This window comes from Fistularia commersonii, chromosome 3 (assembly GCF_037954325.1).
Source record: "Fistularia commersonii isolate RoL2024-O1a breed Wild chromosome 3, RoL_Fcom_v1.0, whole genome shotgun sequence".
NCBI classification, from domain to species: Eukaryota; Metazoa; Chordata; class Actinopteri; order Syngnathiformes; family Fistulariidae; genus Fistularia; species Fistularia commersonii.
Window position 1 is genome coordinate 17,723,374 of NC_141286.1, and position 19,621 is coordinate 17,742,994.

Sequence of the window (19,621 nt, forward strand, 5' to 3'; positions counted from 1 at the left end):
GGGGGGGGGAGGAGGAGGCATGTGTGCATTTAAGTGTAAATATGTTTACAATGTGTACCATTTGAATGTACACGGTAAGTACTGGGGGGCTTATCAATATTAGAAATTGTGGATTATTCTAACATCAGATGTTAGGAATCATAATTTCATCTTTTCTCTGTACTCTGTACTTTTCTCTGTTAAATTCCGTATTCTTTCTCATTTTGTAGGAATAGTAAGGGAAGCTGATACCTCATAGTTTTAACTAGAATGTAATTGAGTTTGAAAAGCTACAGGAGAAAACATTTATTTGTGTATTCTCGTACTCCTGTCTGCCGTGATATCTGCCTAAAAATTATGAATAGACAATTTTAGAAGCAGAAAATTTGTTGGGCTGACTAAAATAGGATTTGGTTACTTGACTAAAAACATTACTAAAAATATACATTAAGGTATAGTATGACTGGAATTCTGTCATCAAAGTTTTAGAGGTAAACTTTTCTTCTTTTATAAAAAATAATGACATGATGGTTTTATATCAGAGCAGTTGAGAAGGAAACATTCACTTCTTAAACAAAATTTTGAAGACAATCAGTGTGACTGTTTTATCAGTTTTATCTCACATAAAGAGAAGTCAGTTTTTTGCTTCACCAAAGTCTCACCTGTATCCGTAGGAACTGTCTGAACATCACGTCTCTGAGATGAATCCAGATTATCCAGAGTCAGTCATAGAGCAGGATGAATGGGTTGGAGTGATGATGCCGGTGTCTTTCGAGCCACGATGCCATCCCTCCAGTAGCTCAACAACACACATTCACATCTCTCCAGGACTGAAACTAGTGAGAACTGATGTGGTTTCCTGCACTAACCAAGGGGTACTTTATTCTTTCTGTAATCTGATTATGGATAGTGGATTGAAAAGGTCAACGCCAGGAAAGGGCTAGAAAAGTCTAGAGGCGGATGGAGTCTTCTGTCTATTCAAGTACAAGTCAATCTCTTAATCCAGACAGAAAAAGAACTACAAGAAGCATGGTAAATTTTGGTAATCTGGATGATTTCTTGCCTGCAAAATCCTACTATTGTATTATTGTAGCTCTTAGATGATAACAAGGTCATGCAGGTGATTTATATTTAGCCTACCATTTAATATTTGATGAAATCACAGATAAAAAGCCTGAACTACTGTTGAATGCACAAAAATCTAACCTGGTTTACACTTTTTCAAAAAGAACATCAACCAGCACAAAATGTTAATATCACTACTAAAATTGGATATGTTGACAATCTTAATGATATCTATTGTGTCTTCGTAAATCTTGAATGAAACAAATGTGACACAGCATTGTTGACAATTATAATCCTTTTAAAATGTTCATATTCCTAATTTCCAGAACTTTATTGGTAAATAATGGGTAACTTCCTACAAATTACTTCCCAATCAGGTTGCCTTTTTTCCTTTTCATAAGATCACAAAATCCAGCCAACTTAGCCATTTTCCAATATTTTGAAAGCATTTAATAAAATCTAGTGGCACTGAGGAAAAGACAGGTACCAGAGTTGAGGTAGCAGAGATCACATTGTTATAGTTCGAATTTGACTTCTGGGTGAGTTCTGAGGTTACATTTCCTTATTTGACTTTCCTTTTTTTGGCCTTTTATATGTGACTGTTGCCCAAAATTAGACAAAAGACTGAAGCCTCTTGGATGGGAAACAAACAGCAAACAGTCTCCACGAAATTGAAGAAGTCAAATTAACAAGATATTTTTGATCAACATACTTAAAATGTTCTTAGTAAAATATCAAAGTTAGCGAGAGAGGAAAAAAACCCACTAAATTATAAGTCATAACTGTGAATTGTGCATGGGTCAGCCTCGTCCAGTAGTTTAGGGGAAAGCACGTTTACCTTTAGCACATTTGAGATGTATGTTTGTCATAGAAGGGTATATCCTTCTATAAAACCTTCAAACCTGTCTTGGAGTTGGGCACATTTACTAAGTTGATTGATTTTATTTTTTTTACCGCTTGAAGATTGAGCCTCGTTGTGCCTGTAGCTTCCATTCAGTAAATCACTTGACAGTCAGTTTATTTCTCTGACAAACTCTTAGTTCGGTGCCACACAAATTTCCTTCCGCCACAAGCGGTATCCTTTCCTTTAGTTCCGGACGAGCCAACATGGCGGCCGAGGGAGACGTCGATCTGGACTTGGAAGCCGACGAAAACTGCACTGGGAAACCGGCAGAAAAACCTCGGAAACATGACAGTGGAGCCGCAGATTTGGAGAGAGTCACAGATTATGCGGAGGAGAAAGAAATTTCCAGCTCCGATTTGGAAACGGTGAGAGATGCGGCTAACGTTAGCTCCAGAAACATGCGGCCGCTGCTGGTAGAACCTCAACCGGCGCTTCACTCACACCCAAAAGAGGGGTTTCTCTAAAATTTTAATTTTATAACATATCTGTTAGTTTTAAGTATCATTAATTATCATTTAAATACGCCCCATCGTTGCATTCTAAGTGACTTATACACAAGTTGGCGAACACTTCACATCCGTGAAGCAGCTAACCAGCTAAAACTCGTGAATATTTCAGATAACAAATTAATATAGGAAGAGTGAGGGTTTCTCTTAAATTTTAAATTCTAATATGCCTGTTAGTTTTAGGTATCATTAAGTATCATTTAAATATGCCCGTCGTTGCATTTTAAGTGACTTATAAACTAGTTGGCAAACACTTCACATCCATGAAGCGGCTTACCAGCTAAAACTAGTGAATATTTCAGATAACAAATTAATATAGGAAGAGATAGATGGAGTTATTTTCATTTGAAAGAGAAAGTAAATGGCAACAATAATACTACCTGAATAATTACCTGTGATTTCACAAGATATTACTTTATTCATTATCATTTTCAGTTAAAAACTGTTTTTTTATTTTTTCCGCATTACATCTCATTTGCTTTAAATTATTTTTTTTCCCCACTATAATACAATATTATGTTTGCAAAGTACCTCAACAAATGTATGTACGATTTCCTGAATTTTTAATTCCCAAGCATGGGTGTCTGACACCAAAATTTAGTGTCAGTCAAGTTTCTTTTCATATTTCAAGCCTTTTTATTCTTATCACAATTTATTCTTAATCATAACTTGAATCTGTTTTCAGGCCATGTCAGTGATTGGAGACAGAAGGTCACGGGAACAGAAAGCCAGACAAGAAAGGTAACATCGGTGGTTTACTTAGTTTGATCCCTATTGTATTTATGGTTAAAATCCACATTTCAAACATCAGTGAAAGCAGGTCTGGGTGAGTTCAAGTGAATATCTCCCCTGATTTATATGTTGCACTTACAGAGGATACATATATAACTTTTCCACTAAAAGAGCCAGAGAACTGATACTTGATGTTAATTGTCTTCTTTTTTGCTTCTTCAGAGAAAAAGAGTTGGCCAAAGTCACCATCAAGAAAGAGGATGTTGAGCTTATTGTAAGTTTTCTGGCCCTCTGTTTTGGGGGTTTCTGTCACAGGTAACGGTTGAATAGTTTTTGGTATGTATGTTTCGGTTGGGAGATCTGTTGAAGTGGGAAGAGATTTTTGTCTTTAAGGATATGATTTTGTTCATTTGGATGTGGTCACATAGTCAAATGTTTTCAAAAAAATTAAATTAGGCCACTCAATAAATTTATATGTATTAATAGTCATTTACTATCTGTATAATAATCATCTTATATAATATCATAATAGAAAATAATGATTTTTTTTAAATATCTCTATAATAAAAATCTTTTTTTAATTCTCTGTCAGAGATTTTTCTCCTGTTATTATTGTACAGACACAATTGTCCATTAGACCAGGCAAATTGCAAGTGGAATATTCGTGGAAAATTATCCCTAGACAAGTGACAGCCGTTAGAGGAAAACTACTGAGTGGTTTACATGATTTTAGTGATATACATTTTTATCAGTTTTCCCAACTAATCTTATAATGTGACCGTTTTGTGAACTGACCCCAACACTTGTGATGTTGTAGATGTCAGAGATGGAGATCTCAAGGATGGCTGCTGAGCGGAGTCTGAGGGAACACATGGGCAACGTGGTGGAAGCTCTGGTGACTCTGACCAACTGAACACACATTGGACTGCTTCTTTCTCTGCTCAGACTGGGGCTCATGAAGGCTCATGAAGACTCAAGTGGACTCAGTGGTTATAATATTGTGTCGTTATCTTAGAATTTTTTTATTTTAAATAAAAGTTACGATTTGGAAAGCCTAATCTTTATCCATGTCTACATGTCAATTTAATGAATGTTTATAGGCTGAAAGAGCACAACAAGAGAGAGCCCAGGTAGGGAATATGGAGATAACACAAAGAACCCAGGCAGGGGACCATAGAGAACAGAGGGAGGACATGCTTTATCTATGATGGGGTCAAATGCAGAGAAGGAATTTCCCTGTGAGGGATTAATAAAGTATAAAATTATAATTATAAGAATGCAATGAAAAGTGTTCTACCCAGAAGTGTTATTTGCTTTATTAATTCAAGGAGTGAGAGATACTCACCTTTTCCTATTTGATCAGTTATATCTAATTTGTACCTACTTGTGGCAGAAGTTCACGGACAGCCCTTTACATGACCAATTCACATCACTTATAAGTTTACAGAGACCCATCCATACTTAAAAATAGGGGAATAGACAAATTAACGGGATCTGGGGGATGACTGCTATGTGGCTATACCAATAGCATACATCAGTAGCTATGCGGCACAGGGTGTTTCAATCACTTATCACAAGAGAACCCCTGCTGAGATAGGCCCACCACAGGTTGATAAAGGCTGGGTGTGTCTCACAGTTAGCTATTTTCTAGTTACCCAGGTGGAATCACTCCTCTTCAGCCACAGCCAATGACTGGTCCTTTTGGTGGTTTTCGACATGTCTCAGATCAAGAATTGAGAGGCTTGTCCTCCACTTGTCCCGCTCCCGGTCAAATGCTCACCGGTGCTGGCATGCATCCGGGTTAGTGAGTGGTTGGCCATTGATACCCTCTTGCGCTCCACTTTCACGTGACATTATCTTATCTTATTGTTGGATCATTGAAAACAGAAACATTTCCCCAAAGGTTATGGTGTTCTTTTAAAGAAAATCTGGTTATGCAGTTCAAATGTACCACCACTGCTGATAACAGGTTCCAGGATTTATTCACTGTCGCTTTAGTTATTGCAAAAAAAAGCTTGTTCCCAATAACCCACCATGAGACATGTCTCACTGTGGGAACAGTCCACAGTGCGACAAATACAGGCTGCATGACTTGAATCATGTCTAATGATGAGGATGAACTTTGGAGGAAAAATATAAAAAATTATCAAACACTAAAATCAGTCATTTACTTGAATCTGGAAAGTATGGAAGCATATAATGATCATGATATTGAAAATGAAAAAGCATTTCTGCTAATGCATTTTAATATGAATAATGATCATTATATGCTTCCATCGCTAAGAATCCAGACTGCTTTAGTTCTTCCTCTTCTTGACAGTTGGCCGGTCAAACACATCTCTCACTCCTGCCGCTTTCTGTTTGAAAAACTTGCTGTTCTGGGCGCTTTCCTGAGCCCAGGCTGAATCAAAGGACGTAGTGTCCTGGTCAACCAGGTGAGTGTATTTGGTTCGTCCAGATCGTCCAAAGTTTTTGACCTGAGAGGAAGACAAACATGTTTCATACAAAATTGGTAAGATGTTTTCTGAAAAATTCCTTTGACCTCCTAAAAGGACCAATACTTTGCCAAGATAATCTGTGACTGTTCTGGACCTTTTTTTCATCTTGAAAAAGCTGAGTGCCATCATTCACTTTGCTTTTGCGACATTTTGTGGAACAAATGTGAACATAAGTGAAAATATAAAGAGAAACAGCTGACCTGCATGACTTTAGGTAGGATTGTTTTGTTGAAATGATCCTCCAGAGTCGGAGCACTGAAGTCTCTCTTGTACACATCCTCCTCCTCATCCTGGGTAAGGAATCATATCACCAGTTAGATTGGTGTGAAACAATGTCATGCGCCAACAATTCAATTATAACATTGAAAACCAAACTGATAAAAAAACCCTAAAACCATCAAAATGTAAGCAGAATCATTAATGAAATTTCAACAAATTCAAATACTACTGACACAGAAAAAGGGGATTTGATTAAGACCAGTTAATGTATGATCACTAACTAGAAAAGTTACTGTGGGGAGGAAAAAATTTAAGGAAAATCTGGCTTATCATGGGTCTGATCAAGGTGCAGCCATGTTGAGACTCACCATGAAGAAGGCTCCTCTGTGATAGTACTTCTGTAAGAACTTGTATTTGCCCTTTGTAGCTTTGTTGGTGATGACTTTGCCATTGTTGCGTAGCTCAGCCCGACGCTCCTCCTCTGTCAAAGTGCGGAATCTTTCGATATCTGCCTTCTCCCGCTCCATGCTGTGGAAAAACATCATTATCAATATCTCACAGGGGGCTAGTCTTTAAATGCCCTTCACCAGGATGAGCATCTAATTCTACAGCTATACCTTCTACCAGACATTTGGGTATTTCACTCACACTTCCCGAGTCTCTCTATCCCTCTTGATGCGTTTCAGCTCCCGGACTTTCCAGGCTTCGTATTCCTCTTCCTCATTCTCTCCATCAGTGTCCAGGGCTTCGAGGGCTGCCAGAGAGCGCCGGTTCTCCTCAAATTCCTTCTTAGCCTCCTCCTCCACAATCTTGAGGGTGTAGCGCCGTCGCTCTTCTTGTTGCCTTTTAGCCTCCAGCTCCAGTTCTTTCTGCTTCTGCTCCTCTGCTTCACGCTCTGCCACAGTCACTCTGTCCTTTCTGGGACATCCGACGAAAGAGAGGAAAAAAAAAAAAAAAAAAAAATCACTTTTCTGGACTTGCGAAGCATACAAAATACTATTGTGTTTAAATTGTAGAGTAACATAGCAGCTGTGTTTAGGGGTAAAAGAAGGTTATCTGACAAATGCAGGCCAATCCCATTGGCTTATAGGGGAAATATTACATTACCATAAGCATTCCTTGGTCTCTACAGCAGCACTTACTTGCGAATGAAAACTGGTTTCAGACGTGGCTCTGCTTCATCCTCACTGTCTGTGTATTCTTCATATTCAGACTCAGACTCTGACTCCTCCCCAGATTTTCCTTCCTCCTCTACCTCCATCACCTCCATGTCTTCATTCTTACGCTCTAGAGCCCGCTGTCGCATCATTGCTCGCCGCCTCTCGATTTCCTATCAAAAAGGCCGCATTAAAAAAATTCTTGATATAATTCAAAGCACAAAAGCTTAGTCCAAATAAACAGGTCAGCAGTTATTGTAATACAGGGTGCTGATGAATATCTCTAACAGCCAGCTGCACTGGATGTCAGTTAACCATCAGGAAGATGGTGGATGATGTTGGATATTACTTGGAAGTGTGTCAGGATAATACAAATTTTCACCATCAAAATATCATTGTGACAAATGTTAAATTGTCAAATATTAAATTGTGGACATTAACATTTTTGGGAATATTTTGGACTTTTTAATATATATGTCTATATGTGTGTATATGTGTGTGTGTGTGTGTTTGTCTATATTCATATATATTCAAGTCATAATCCAAAAGGTTAAGATTCAAATCAACTATGATTAAACATAATGTCAATATTAATCTATTAATTTACATAATCATTTATTTAATCATGCATAGGCCTTCAATATAATATAGGTATGAAATTGGAGTAAAATCAAGCTGAGAAGCAAACCTCATCATCAACTTCCTCTTCTTCTTCCTCTTCCTCTTCACTACTCTCCTCACGTTCAGGGTGCCACGTCCCTTCATCAGAGTCCTCGCTGCTCTCTGCTACAACTTCAGGCTCAGCAATCTGCCGGTGCCGTGCCAGCCTGAAGCATAGAAGTAGAAGTAAATCAGATGAAATTAACATTGTCATGTAACCACATTAAATATTCTGTTTACCTTTCCTCCACATCCTCAGAGACGCGGTTGAGCAAACGCTTAAGTCGTGGATCAGAGACTTCTTCTTCTTCCAGTTCCACCTCTGGCTCCATTTCCTTTCCCTTCTTCACAAACTGGAAATCCTCTTCTTCCTCATCAGACGACTCCATTGGAGCGTAGTCTGGACGTTTACCAGACACATATCTCTTCACCTTCACCTTCTCCATGGACAGCTCACCTGGCAAAAGCAGAGAGAATTAAATGTAACACAGTCATAGAATTTATTTCCACTCAAGGATTACAGTTCTTTAAATAAATTCTTTCTTATTATTGACATCAATATCCACATTAGAATTTAGCTGTCAAACATTGAGACTTGCTGCTTCTTTATGTCTAGAATGAATGTAAATTGAACAGTCACTTTTAGATCTAATGAAATGATTGAAATTGTATATTGATAGGGGATGGCCATCAATTACATTAACAGTGAGATCAAATGTTTGTTGCAGGACTTGATAATTTTTTTTTCTCAACTATCCACCTGACACTAGAAAGATATTTCCTAGTAAACACTGAAGGCTTCCACATGTATCCAGATGAATGTAATTTGAAAGCAATCCACTCAATGAGAAGAGCAGAGCAGATTTAAAGCAAGCGGTATTGAATTATCACAGACCACATTAGGTTTACAGTGCATACATCTGTGTCAATCCAGTAACTCAGGAATCAGATCAGTGTGACTTTATTTATGTTTGCAGTAAGAAAAGACTGAAGGTGCATCTTTAATTTTTTTCATTAATAATGTGCTATCTGTTTTCTGAGGAGAGCCTGATCCAGACAACTGCCACCTTAAGAAGGGGGAAAATACTCTTGAATAAAAACTAAAAAAACACCTTTCCTATGAACTTTCCCTCTTGAAAAAGGTACTGATGTCTGATTTACTTTTCCTGGAAAGCGCAATCTCTCACTTTGCTTCAAGACACTATTTTGAAAGGTAATAATGTACTTCACATAAACTAAATGCCCAGTAAATATAATATATATTGACACCATGAGCCTTGTGTTAGTTAGTTAGTCCTCTTGCAGGAAATGCGTAGAGCCAACCGTGGCTACCAGGTTTCTCCATTGGGGTCTGTCGTTGGCAAGTTGCCGTGCCTGTGGATGGCGTCTAATACATAAGCTTAACATCTATAACGTCACGATTGTTTAAAGGATGTCGTCGCTTGTCCGCCTCTTGTATAGCATTACATAAAATATTATACCTGAATTACTAAACCACAGGGTAAAATTAATATTCCTGTTACATTACTAAGAACTATCAAATAAGCCTTTGCTGTTAGAATTAGCTTGCCACTTTAGCCCGCTAATAGCTAACTTTATTTCACCTTTCTCATTCCGAATCGGCACAGCTCCAGCCGTGGATTGGATCGGAGGGAGCTTCGTGTTGAGGGCTTCGCGACTAGACATGATTGCCTGGTCGACTTCAACAAACCAATATCAATAAAAAGTCCAATTGCGCAGAAATGTGTCCGAGATCCCTTCTCAAACGGATGTTTTCAAGACGCAAGGGTTCGCTTTCTTTCTCTCACTTTTAGTGGACTGCCTACCGATTTATTTTGGATAGCGCCCTCTGTTGTATCGGAAGGTTAAAGCATGATGACGTTCAGACATGAATCTCAAGCTTGTTTATTTTTTGTAAAAGGACTCCAATCCTTTTAGCATTTTTTGGTCGAAACTTATCTTCTCATTTATTTATCGCAAATTATGTGATTTGTCTCAAAAACCATGTGAATAATATGAATTGATTTAAAAAGATTAATCTCTTATCTTAAAGCAAATAAAAATAACAGCAGTGAATTGTATCCTTTATTGCATATGGCACATAATTTAGTCTACATGTTTAAACTGTATTGTTAAGCAAACGTATTGATATTCCAACTGATTTAAATTTTCAATAGTAAAGTTTTCCAGACACCTCAACTTTAATGTAATACACCAATGACAAACTTGGATACTTTAAATCTAGCAGTTACTTATCTTCAGAAACTAATGTTCCATTAATTCTAGTCAGTGGGTCCCCAGTGCATGTATTTATTGAACCTTTTCAATGCACAGCCATTTAAACCCGGCGTCATTGATTCAACTTTTACGTAAATTTCCTTTGCATCCTCATCATTATTACATTAGCCTAATAACTTGGAGATTTTTAGTTTCCTTATTTTTAGTCATATCTTGCTGACTCTAAATCAGTTATGCTGCTTTTTGCGATCATTACAAATCAACTAAATTTTAAAATTTATAAAGATTCAAATGAATTTACAGATATCCCCAGTTACATGCAAATCTTTCCACTTTCTGTATATTCAAAGTTGTGCATGTTATGTATTCCTTTCTATAATATCTCTCTAAATATTGTAATATAAAAGAAATTAAAACTCTGGAAAAGGTGTTTATTAAACCAAGAGAAACTTCAAATTAACCACAATAGTGTACAGACTCCTTACAATTCATGTGTTTCACCTAATATGAAGGACCAGTATAGGACACATCATCACTACTGTTATCACCCTTTTCACCTTGTCTAGCAGTGGAGTTTATATAGAGAAAGCAGTAAATATAAAAATATATACATGTGAAAAAAACAGTGTGGTTGATTTGGATGGAACTGTGTAAATGCAACATATTTTACAGAAAGTGCAAGGTTCATAATACATTTGGTCTGAAATTTTCAGATCATATATAACTTCAGAAAGCTATGCTTTACGGTCATTAACTTATATCTTTAAATGTGTCTCTTGTTTATTAGTGTACATATCATTATAATAACACTAATTCATGCAGCCAAAATGCTTGTGTCACTTATGACACAATCACTGTTTCCTCTAGCCGACAGTGATAGACTTGACAAAGGCTGAAGACTGGACATCCCCTTGTAACTTCTTCAGTTTATCACAAAGTATAAATAGCAAAATCTTCATTTACCATTAAAAGCAGATAGCGTTAGAATATACTGTGTCTCTAATTTAGAATTCAGCAACATAATTTAGAGAACCACGATGTAACACCATCAGAGGTTGGTGGTGGTTGAATTCAGGACGCCTTGCTGGAACTTGGTGTCAAAGGTCTTTGACAGGTCTCGCTGTGGAAACAAGAACAAAGAACATAAAGTTGATACCTTTTTTTAATGTGGAAATGTTACAAAGGTAAGCAAACAATAAAGAGACCTTTAAAAAACACAAGCAATGTTATGCTGAAAGCTTTTAGTGGAAGTTAGTGAGAAATGGATAAAAGAGACAGTGATGAGGCATCAGAACTGTTATGAAATCAAGCCTTCTATGTAGAAGTACACTGTATACAAAGTCAACCTATTTGTTATATGGTATTGTTTCTCCTTTAGAATGTTTTCTTTTTGTCAAAAGTTATCACATGTGACATGTAAACATACCAAATTATGAAATAATATGAAAATCTGAAAGGAGTTTCGGTGGTCAGACATAAACTGACTGGGGTGCTTTTGGATTACAACTTCCCATCCCTGTGTCACTGAATGCATGACTCATATGTTAACACAATTATTCAACAATTAATGCTATGATTGTGGATGGAAAGTTGGCTTAATGTCACCAAAGGTGCAAAAATATTAAAAGTATAATGTTTGGTTAAGATTAAGAAGGTTGCCATATCCTATTTTTGATGGCAAATTATGTAATTTTTAAATCACTACTTTTAAATGCAGGCAGACATATACATACAAATATACAGCCTATATAGATATATATACACAGCCATATCACATTTTCAGCCATTCTTTCTTTAAGGGTAACTAAAAGCATGCAAAAGGCAAGCTTTAGGATATAAACAATCGTTACACAAAACTTTAAGAAATCAAAACACACTTTGACTGAACAAAATCTGCCTCCATCAAGTCCTTCAACATTGATTACATTTTGTTTTTTCAAATATTCATATATGCTTTAAGTTGTCACTGGAAAAAATCCTAAGCACAAAGCAAAGAAGTGAAGACAAAAGTGTCAATTACCACAAATTCTGAATATGTGCTGGCAACAGAAGTTATGCTGGTGTTACACTGCGGACTAGCAGGGGTCATCAACGCACCACTCAGAGGGGTTCCCTTCAGCTGGGCTTCATTCTCCTTATTACAGTCCTGCATTTTTGGATGGGGAGGCTTACCACTCCCTGGTGTCCTGCTTACTTGACCCTGGGGGAAAAGACCACATTACAAACAGGAAAGGAAATCTCAGGAATTAATCAATGAGAGAAAAGTCGCCTTAAATTCAATTGCTTGCCCTTATCCTATAGCCTTAATTTAACAAAATGAAGTTGAGGCTCTGAAAAATAAACAGCTTATAAAGTTTAAATAAATAACTCGTTTATAAAGGATTAAATATAGTTTTATCCACAAGGATCGATTGACAAAGAAGGACCTTGTCAAAATGTTTTTCTGGAACCACGTTTCAACGATTACTTTTACTTTTTCTTTTCGTAAGTGCAGATATCAAACCCACCTTGTTTACAGAGAGAGGTGGACGGGATACAGGAGAGCGACATACAGTTCCACCATAGACAGAGCGCATAGTGCTGTTAGATATAGCACTAGAAATACTTGAGGTGGCATTAAACTGACAGGAGAGACAGACAGATGGTTAGTGCAGTCAAAGAAGATGAGCACGAATGTTATCCATTTGTCTTTACCCATATAAATACAGATATATCCATCAGCTTATTTCGCATCCGATACTGGCTGTCATGCGTATATCTTCTTTTTGACTACCTGAGCAGGATTAGAAAATCTATGTCATTTTATTTGGAATTAAAATATAATGTCTTGATGATGTTAATCTGACTTTGGGTATGGCTGCTGACAGAAAGCTGACGGTTTCATGTTTTGATATGTATATGTAATGGTTATATTAATGTTAGCTAAGTTATTTAGATACAGCTTAATTTCGTGTTTTTTTGTTTCCAAGCTCTGGTATTGACTCAAAAAATCCACGCCATCGGTCAGGCTAAGTGTTTCAATTCATTACGTTAGGATATAACTACAGGTACATAAAATTGATATGACTTGATTTAAAATCTTTAAATTGGTAAAGTATAAACTCTGTTTTGCATGTATAGAATGGAATAGAATAGTCATGTAATCATACCACAGTGGGGATGTTTCAAAAATTATCACTGTCCCAACATTAAGGTTTTGGGAAAACAAAAATGCCAGGATAATTTTTATCATCTTGTCACATTAGTAATTTTCAGAGTTTCTGGGATATCACACATTATCATGTTTCTTCTTTCAGTTTAGTTTTCACTACAGTACATGATCACCAAACAACACATGGATGAATCTAAAGGCCAAGTTATCACTTTTGCTGTCAGAAATAATTAATGCTCAATAAATGAGGAATTTTATTTAAGTGACTTAACCCTTTGTTGCCATTTGCCTCTCTTGCAGTGTGCTTGCACACTTTAATCCCTGAGTGGTGCTACATCACTACTTCGTCAAAAATCTATCTGTTTGCACTAGGGAAATTCCAGAGAACAAACACTTAACACTTAGATGTTCATTTAGACATTTTATAAGTTGAAAAGTAGTACAAGTATTGGTGTTACCAGCTTCCGTGACTTATTGGGGGTATTACAGCCCAGGAGTCTGCGCTTGGTCGGGGTTTGTACTGACGTTCCATACAACATGTCCTCCTCCGTCTGTCTGTTCTTCTTCAGTTGCTTTAAAGCATTTTTTAAAGAACAGTTCAAACACAGTGCTTTATGAATGCCAAATAAAAGAAGGAATTGGCTTACCCTTTCTAGTTTTTCATTTTCTTTCTGTTGACGATACAGATTCCACTGTTCTATTACATATTCAAAAAACTTCTGTCCATTGACAAAAAACTCTCGACCTTGCTCACTTTCCCATACTTCAATTTGGGCCTTTAGTTTTTTTTCAAGCTGAAAAATATAAAGTTGAATATTCTCTTTAGCATGAAAATCTTAACATGTACATACTTCAGATATGTAAACTTTAAGGTTTACCTTTGGAAGACTTTTATGAAGATCAGTCCTCTGCTTCTCCTCTTTAAGAAGATTCCCGCCTCGATTTGTGAATCTGGTCGGATCTGTTGCCTTTTTCTGTAAAAGAAAATCCTACTGTAGTAAAAATGTAAGTGAAAACTTTTTATTTCAGGAAACCTGATCCTCCTTCTGAATGTCTCCACTATTTTTGGTCAATTCTTAACCTAAAATTTATGTTTGTCATTTTCTCCCTTGTTTATTCATTATCTCTGCTGCATATAATCTAAACAGGAGTGGGGTGGGCAGCATCCTATTCAAGTTGGAATATGGCAATGGCGTTGCTTGAACCTGAGCTGGTTGCCTGTCGATTATAAGGCTACATACAGAGACATACAACCATTAACATCTACAGACATTTTCGAGTTTTCCATTAACCTACGTCATGTTTTTGGACTGTGAGCGGAAACAGGAGAACCCAGGGAGGCAAGGGGAGAACATATAAAGTCCACAAAGAAAGGCCCCAGTTGGCCATCCAGTTTGAATCAGGAACCTTCTTGTAGTACGGCAAGGGAACTAAACACTTTCCAAACATGGCACCAGTTTTGAATTTTTTAATGTTAGTTTTCGTGTGATAATTTATTCCTTCTTTCAAAAGACGGGTTTATCATGTCAATTTAAATGACAGCAGAGGATTTCACACATTTCTTAGGCTATTCTCAACTTCCATATTGGAAAATTCTTTCACTGTAGTCCAACTTTCACAGGTAAGAAATTGCATGACAGATATACTCACATCCAGTTCTAGAAAGAGCCTCCAGCTTTCTTCCCACTGACGAACGCCATCAAAAAGGTCTTTGTGATCCTCATAATACTGCTTCAAGCGTTGGATTTCAGCGTCATGAAGACCCAACAGCTCCTCAGTAAAAGTCTCTATAATAAAAATGTTGCCTTAGCAGCGTTTTACAAAAAAAGGAAGAAATTCTGAAGCTAACCACAGATGCTGAATTTACCACTGAAATAAGGTGCAAATGCTTGTCGTTGGTCAGCACTAAAGAAGCACTTTTCCCATAACACAGCAATCTCAGAACGGATAGCATCTGTGACATTGCGGATGTTCAGCAGTTTAAGGTCCTCCAGGCGTTGGACCTCTGCTTGTAACTGAGGAGGAAGACTTAAGTGCTTACTGACATGCAAATCAACAAACCAACACATAGGCTGCAACAAATTTTGAAAAAAAAAAAAAAAAAAAAAAAACCCTTAATGTGTAAACCATCATAGCCTCTCACAGCTTCCAGGTTCCTCTTCCTTGATGAAACCATGTGTTCGTTGAAGGCCGTCCTCTCTTCCTGGGGTACCTGCAGTCGGTCCCAAAGCTGCTGAATCTTCTCACGATGATTCTCACACATGGCCTCATTCTTTGCTTTGTGTTCCTCCAGCTGTGGTGTGAAGGGAACACATAAACAGACCAAATTAGATATTAGTACGTAACGATGTACACAGCACAAATTTGTGTGTGACGTATTGATGGGGTGGGGGGATGTGATTACAAGTTTCTGAAATTAGATAAATCTATCACTGTAACACTAATCGACCCTTTAAGAAATGTTTTAATAACCTGGGTATGATGTTCAGGTTAGTTTCATTTTTAAGGGTTGTACTTGATGATGATTTTAAAGTGAAATTTGTAGTTTCAAAGTGACCTTTTGTTTTTTTAGCCAGTGTAAAATTATCAATTCACTAAGAGATTTAAAAGAAAATGAGTGAATTTTCAAAGCAAATTGGTAACGAGATTTCAAAAAGTATTGAATAGTTTTAAAGTTGAATTTCTCTACTATTAATAATTGTATTGTTGGGCTACCATTGAATTTCAGAGGATAATATAAATGGCTCCAACATGAAGCCTTGAAGGCCCCATACTAATTGATAGATTCCTAAAAAGACTCATCTTCCTAAAACATTCATGTTTTACTCTTGAGTTTCATAACTAACTCACCTGACAAAGAAGTAACTTGAGTGCTGTGATATTGTCTCTTGAAAGACAAAAAGAGTCTTCATCCTCACAAACAACATCTTTCTCAAAACTTGTGTCAGGGATGTGGTCCAGCTCCTGCATGTACAGGATGATCTGCTTTTTGAGATCGACAAACTCAGCATATCGCTTCACCTGAAACACAGGAAAGCAGGATGATAATTCAGCGATAAAGTCACTGGACCTTGGTAGGGAAGTGATGCAAACAGAAGCATTAGAATGAACAGTGAATAGTGTGGACTCTGTTCAGATTGATTAAGGTTTCACAGTGTGGATGGAAAAACAGACCCGAAACATCCAACGAGACAGCTTTAGATCCTTAAGGTAAAGGACTTAGATATTTTTTTGATGTTGTGGCAAGTCGTCTAATCTCACCATAGTAGAGAAGGTTTTTTTTGTTAATGAAACACTAAATTAAACAGCAAAACCATAGAAACTGCAACTTCAAGGGCATTAAAGTACAGCTGAAGTTTCTCAATGAAGGAATCAGTGTTTGGTAAAAAACATGTTCCAGACAAGTAGTCACTAGGTGCAAAGGCACGATAACAGAGTGTAACCTCTTCCACTTCCACATTTACTCACCTTCTCTGCATTCTGGTCAGCGATATGTTGTTGAAAGGCCTCCAGCTGCTCCAGTGAAGGCACTGAGTCTGGAGAGATGCCATATGGCAAGGAGCACAGGATGTCACTTAGATCTTTGTCTTGGTACAGCAGAGCCTTTAGCTGTTGCATCCGCTGAGTCTTCTCCATCATCAGAGCCTCCACCTGTGTGCGGATGTTCTTCTCTTGTTGCAGCATACTAATACCTGCCTCCTCCTACACAAACAAAAGATAAGTCACAACACTGTGGGGTTCCTTAAAACACTACCTGAACCATTTCTCACATCTATAAGCCATAAAATAAAAGAATTGCAATCGGACATTGATGCCATAACCTAGGATATAAATTGTTTTAGCGATAACTGAAAATTTAGTATGGATTTGGTTTATTGTGGATCTAGACGGAAACATAGAATAATTCAGATTTTTCCAAATGATTCATTTATTCAATGTCATGACAGTCTATGATCCACTACATGAAATTTGTTGCTGCCGAAAAAAAATGCTTAACGAAATAAAAATCATTCTCAAGGCAAAGCTGATCAACTAAAAATGCATTAGTTCTTGTTACCTCAAAAACAGGAAGCTGAAGGTCGAGGCAGAGTTTCTCCATTTCTGTTCGACATGTCTGGATGCTGCTCATGAGCCTCTTCTTCAGAGATTCTTCTTCTTTGATCATCATATCTAACAAGCCCTGGTAAAGAGAGAGGGTGAACAGGTTTATTTAGATGCACGAGTGAAAGTGAATTTCAGTGAATGAAACTTTAAAGTTTTACTAGTATCCCCAAAGTGATCCCAAAGACTAGATGCATAATTCAAGAGAATTGCACATATAGTACCATCTATCTAAATCTAATTTATATTTCATTATATTTCTTATTCTTTCTCCTTTCCACCATTGTCTATTACTGTTATGTTTTTACTTGAAACTCTGGCACAACAATTTCCTTCGGGATTAATAAAGTTGTTCTCATCTCATCTCAGCTACCTTTGTATCCTGGGGTAAGGAACCAGGTGATATGCTGATTAAATAGTGGTTATTATTTTAATCAATTGATCAATTGATTAGATTTGTTACTGACTCAAGTTTGGGGACACACTTTCATTGTCTACATCCAGAGACAGGTGCTCGTCTGGTAAAAATATCTGTTGTAAACTTTTAACTTTTTTTCTGCAAGTTTCTTATATATTTTGTGGTACACTGACAACATAGAAATTAAATCCCTAAGAAAATTAATAAGTATTGAGCTTGTGTCAAACAGTTGATTGTCACAATATTTCATCTTGACTTGTCAATTCAAGATGGTGGCAGTTTAAATGAGCACCGATTCAACAATGTAGCAGATTAGCATTTATTAGTATGTAAACAGTTGTCGTTTTTTCAATACCAAACAAGCACCCAGCAGGACACAAACATTTTTGTCTGCTGTCGTGTGACAAAATGTGTCATGAACCCGTTATGTGATTTACAGCTGATGGCACCTAAAAGCAAATCGTGTGCTTTTTAACTTGTGCTTTCAACAAATCAAAATGGAACTTTTTGATATGGGGACAGGGAAGTTATGTAAGTCATGATTCTGGCTTAAAGATCCCAAAGACAATGTGTCACTTCTCATAGAAGAATCTTCTTCAGTTTGAATCAGCTATGGCGAGTTTTAAGTATAGAAGCCCTACGAAGGGAGTTGACCCAAGGGACTCCTACACAGTGGTGTTGACTAAATGCTTAATTCCTTCTTTCTTCCTTTAAAAAGATAAGTCATGGCTGAACTGCACTTCGAGATAGTAGTTATCACAGTATATCTATGCAATGATATTTATCAAAGAAGAAAGTATCAGGATACCATCATATCATAACCTTGTCTGATTGTAAATTCTAGTCAGCTACACTGCCAGCAGAAGATGGCAAATAACAAAACAGTACTTGCAAACCTTGAATGCTTTGAAATTTTCACTTTATACCAACATTATTTTATAGTAAACGCATTTAGGGGAAATAGACAAAAATGTACACCCTTTATATTTTGTTTTTTTCTTACTGAGCATTTTTAAAAGGTGTATCATAGAACACATCATTTGCTGAGTGGCACTGTTTTAGGCAGAAAGCACCCCACGGTTTCAGTCGAAACTAACCCAAACCACTATCGATCTAAACTAAGGAGACGGGTTATGGGAACAAGATCGTGATATGATGTATGGGTGTGTGTCTGTACGAATACAGGACAACACTGGAAGCCTCACTTTTATGTGGTTTTTGACAACATTAGTCCGCTGTAGTCGCTGGTCCTCGGGAATCCCGATCTCCTCCCAGATATCCTTCAGGCGGCACAAGGCTTTATTTAGGCACGACACCGACTCCGCTGCGAGCACCTCGCTGTAAACATCGAGTCAGTGCGTTAATAACTGAAGAAAAAGAAGAAGAACTGGACGAAATCGCTTCAGAAAGCAGTAGCTAACGGATTATAGCGAAGACAAGCTTATTACGGTTAATCAAAATTGTGCATCTAGCTAGCTTGAAAGTTGTGCATCTGGGTTTAGTCCACTCCTGTGGACTAGAGCGAAGTATTCTTATACTAAATTTAACAAAAAAAAAGAACATACCTCTTTCTCATCGTTAAACTCTCTTGTTGTTGTTGTATTTTTTTGTTATAAACGAGTAATACAACCGATACTTGTCACGAATACAAGCCGCCGTGCACTAACTCCTCCGCGCAGCGCCCGTTTGGTCAGCGACAGTTCAAAATACGCTGGGAGCTGCGCTCTACTCTCTGATTGGCTGCTCCTTCGAGCGGCGCGTGCATCATGAAACCGTCGTCAACGATTGGACGTTGGTCTCAAGGGTCGACAGACAGGACAGACACACACAAACACACACGCACAAACAGGAGGCGCATCAGTTTCCATGAAGGGTGTGGTGAAGGGTGTGGTGACATTACGCAAAGCGACAAAGAGTGTCAACTTTGGTGCAAAATGCCTCGCAGCGAGGAATGCATGTGCACACATTCATTGCAAAGAAAAGGCGCTCGGTA

General features: G+C 37.5%; 3 protein-coding genes across 4 annotated transcripts; 1 reads left to right on the forward strand and 2 right to left on the reverse strand.

The window, feature by feature from the left end:
* Positions 1 to 2,108: 2,108 nt before the first annotated feature.
* On the forward strand, positions 2,109 to 4,244 carry hypk (huntingtin interacting protein K). The gene is made up of 4 exons (XM_086143934.1): positions 2,109 to 2,313; positions 3,140 to 3,195; positions 3,409 to 3,460; positions 4,004 to 4,244. The coding sequence occupies exons 1-4, from the start codon at positions 2,152 to 2,154 to the stop codon at positions 4,097 to 4,099; spliced, it is 366 nt and encodes a 121-aa protein (XP_086000060.1). The 5' UTR covers positions 2,109 to 2,151; the 3' UTR covers positions 4,100 to 4,244.
* Positions 4,245 to 4,481: 237 nt separating this feature from the next.
* Positions 4,482 to 9,513, reverse strand: mfap1 (microfibril associated protein 1). Its single transcript, XM_086143933.1, has 8 exons — positions 9,325 to 9,513; positions 7,961 to 8,177; positions 7,749 to 7,887; positions 7,046 to 7,233; positions 6,552 to 6,821; positions 6,272 to 6,431; positions 5,885 to 5,974; positions 4,482 to 5,663 (listed from the first exon to the last, which is right to left on the reverse strand). The coding sequence occupies exons 1-8, from the start codon at positions 9,404 to 9,406 to the stop codon at positions 5,484 to 5,486; spliced, it is 1,326 nt and encodes a 441-aa protein (XP_086000059.1). The 5' UTR covers positions 9,407 to 9,513; the 3' UTR covers positions 4,482 to 5,483.
* An 869-nt stretch (positions 9,514 to 10,382) lies between these two features.
* Positions 10,383 to 19,305, reverse strand: prc1b (protein regulator of cytokinesis 1b). 2 transcript variants are annotated; one of them, XM_086139733.1, is made up of 14 exons: positions 19,194 to 19,305; positions 18,834 to 18,966; positions 17,167 to 17,289; positions 16,578 to 16,811; positions 15,960 to 16,130; positions 15,253 to 15,402; positions 14,977 to 15,124; positions 14,760 to 14,896; positions 13,988 to 14,083; positions 13,757 to 13,903; positions 13,568 to 13,681; positions 12,466 to 12,579; positions 12,056 to 12,158; positions 10,383 to 11,078 (listed from the first exon to the last, which is right to left on the reverse strand). In XM_086139733.1, the coding sequence occupies exons 1-14, from the start codon at positions 19,202 to 19,204 to the stop codon at positions 11,056 to 11,058; spliced, it is 1,704 nt and encodes a 567-aa protein (XP_085995859.1). In that variant the 5' UTR covers positions 19,205 to 19,305; the 3' UTR covers positions 10,383 to 11,055. The 2 variants fall into 2 exon arrangements, with proteins under 2 accessions (XP_085995859.1, XP_085995851.1); XM_086139725.1 differs by having other exon boundaries at positions 11,979 to 12,158.
* Between the last annotated feature and the right edge of the window lie 316 nt (positions 19,306 to 19,621).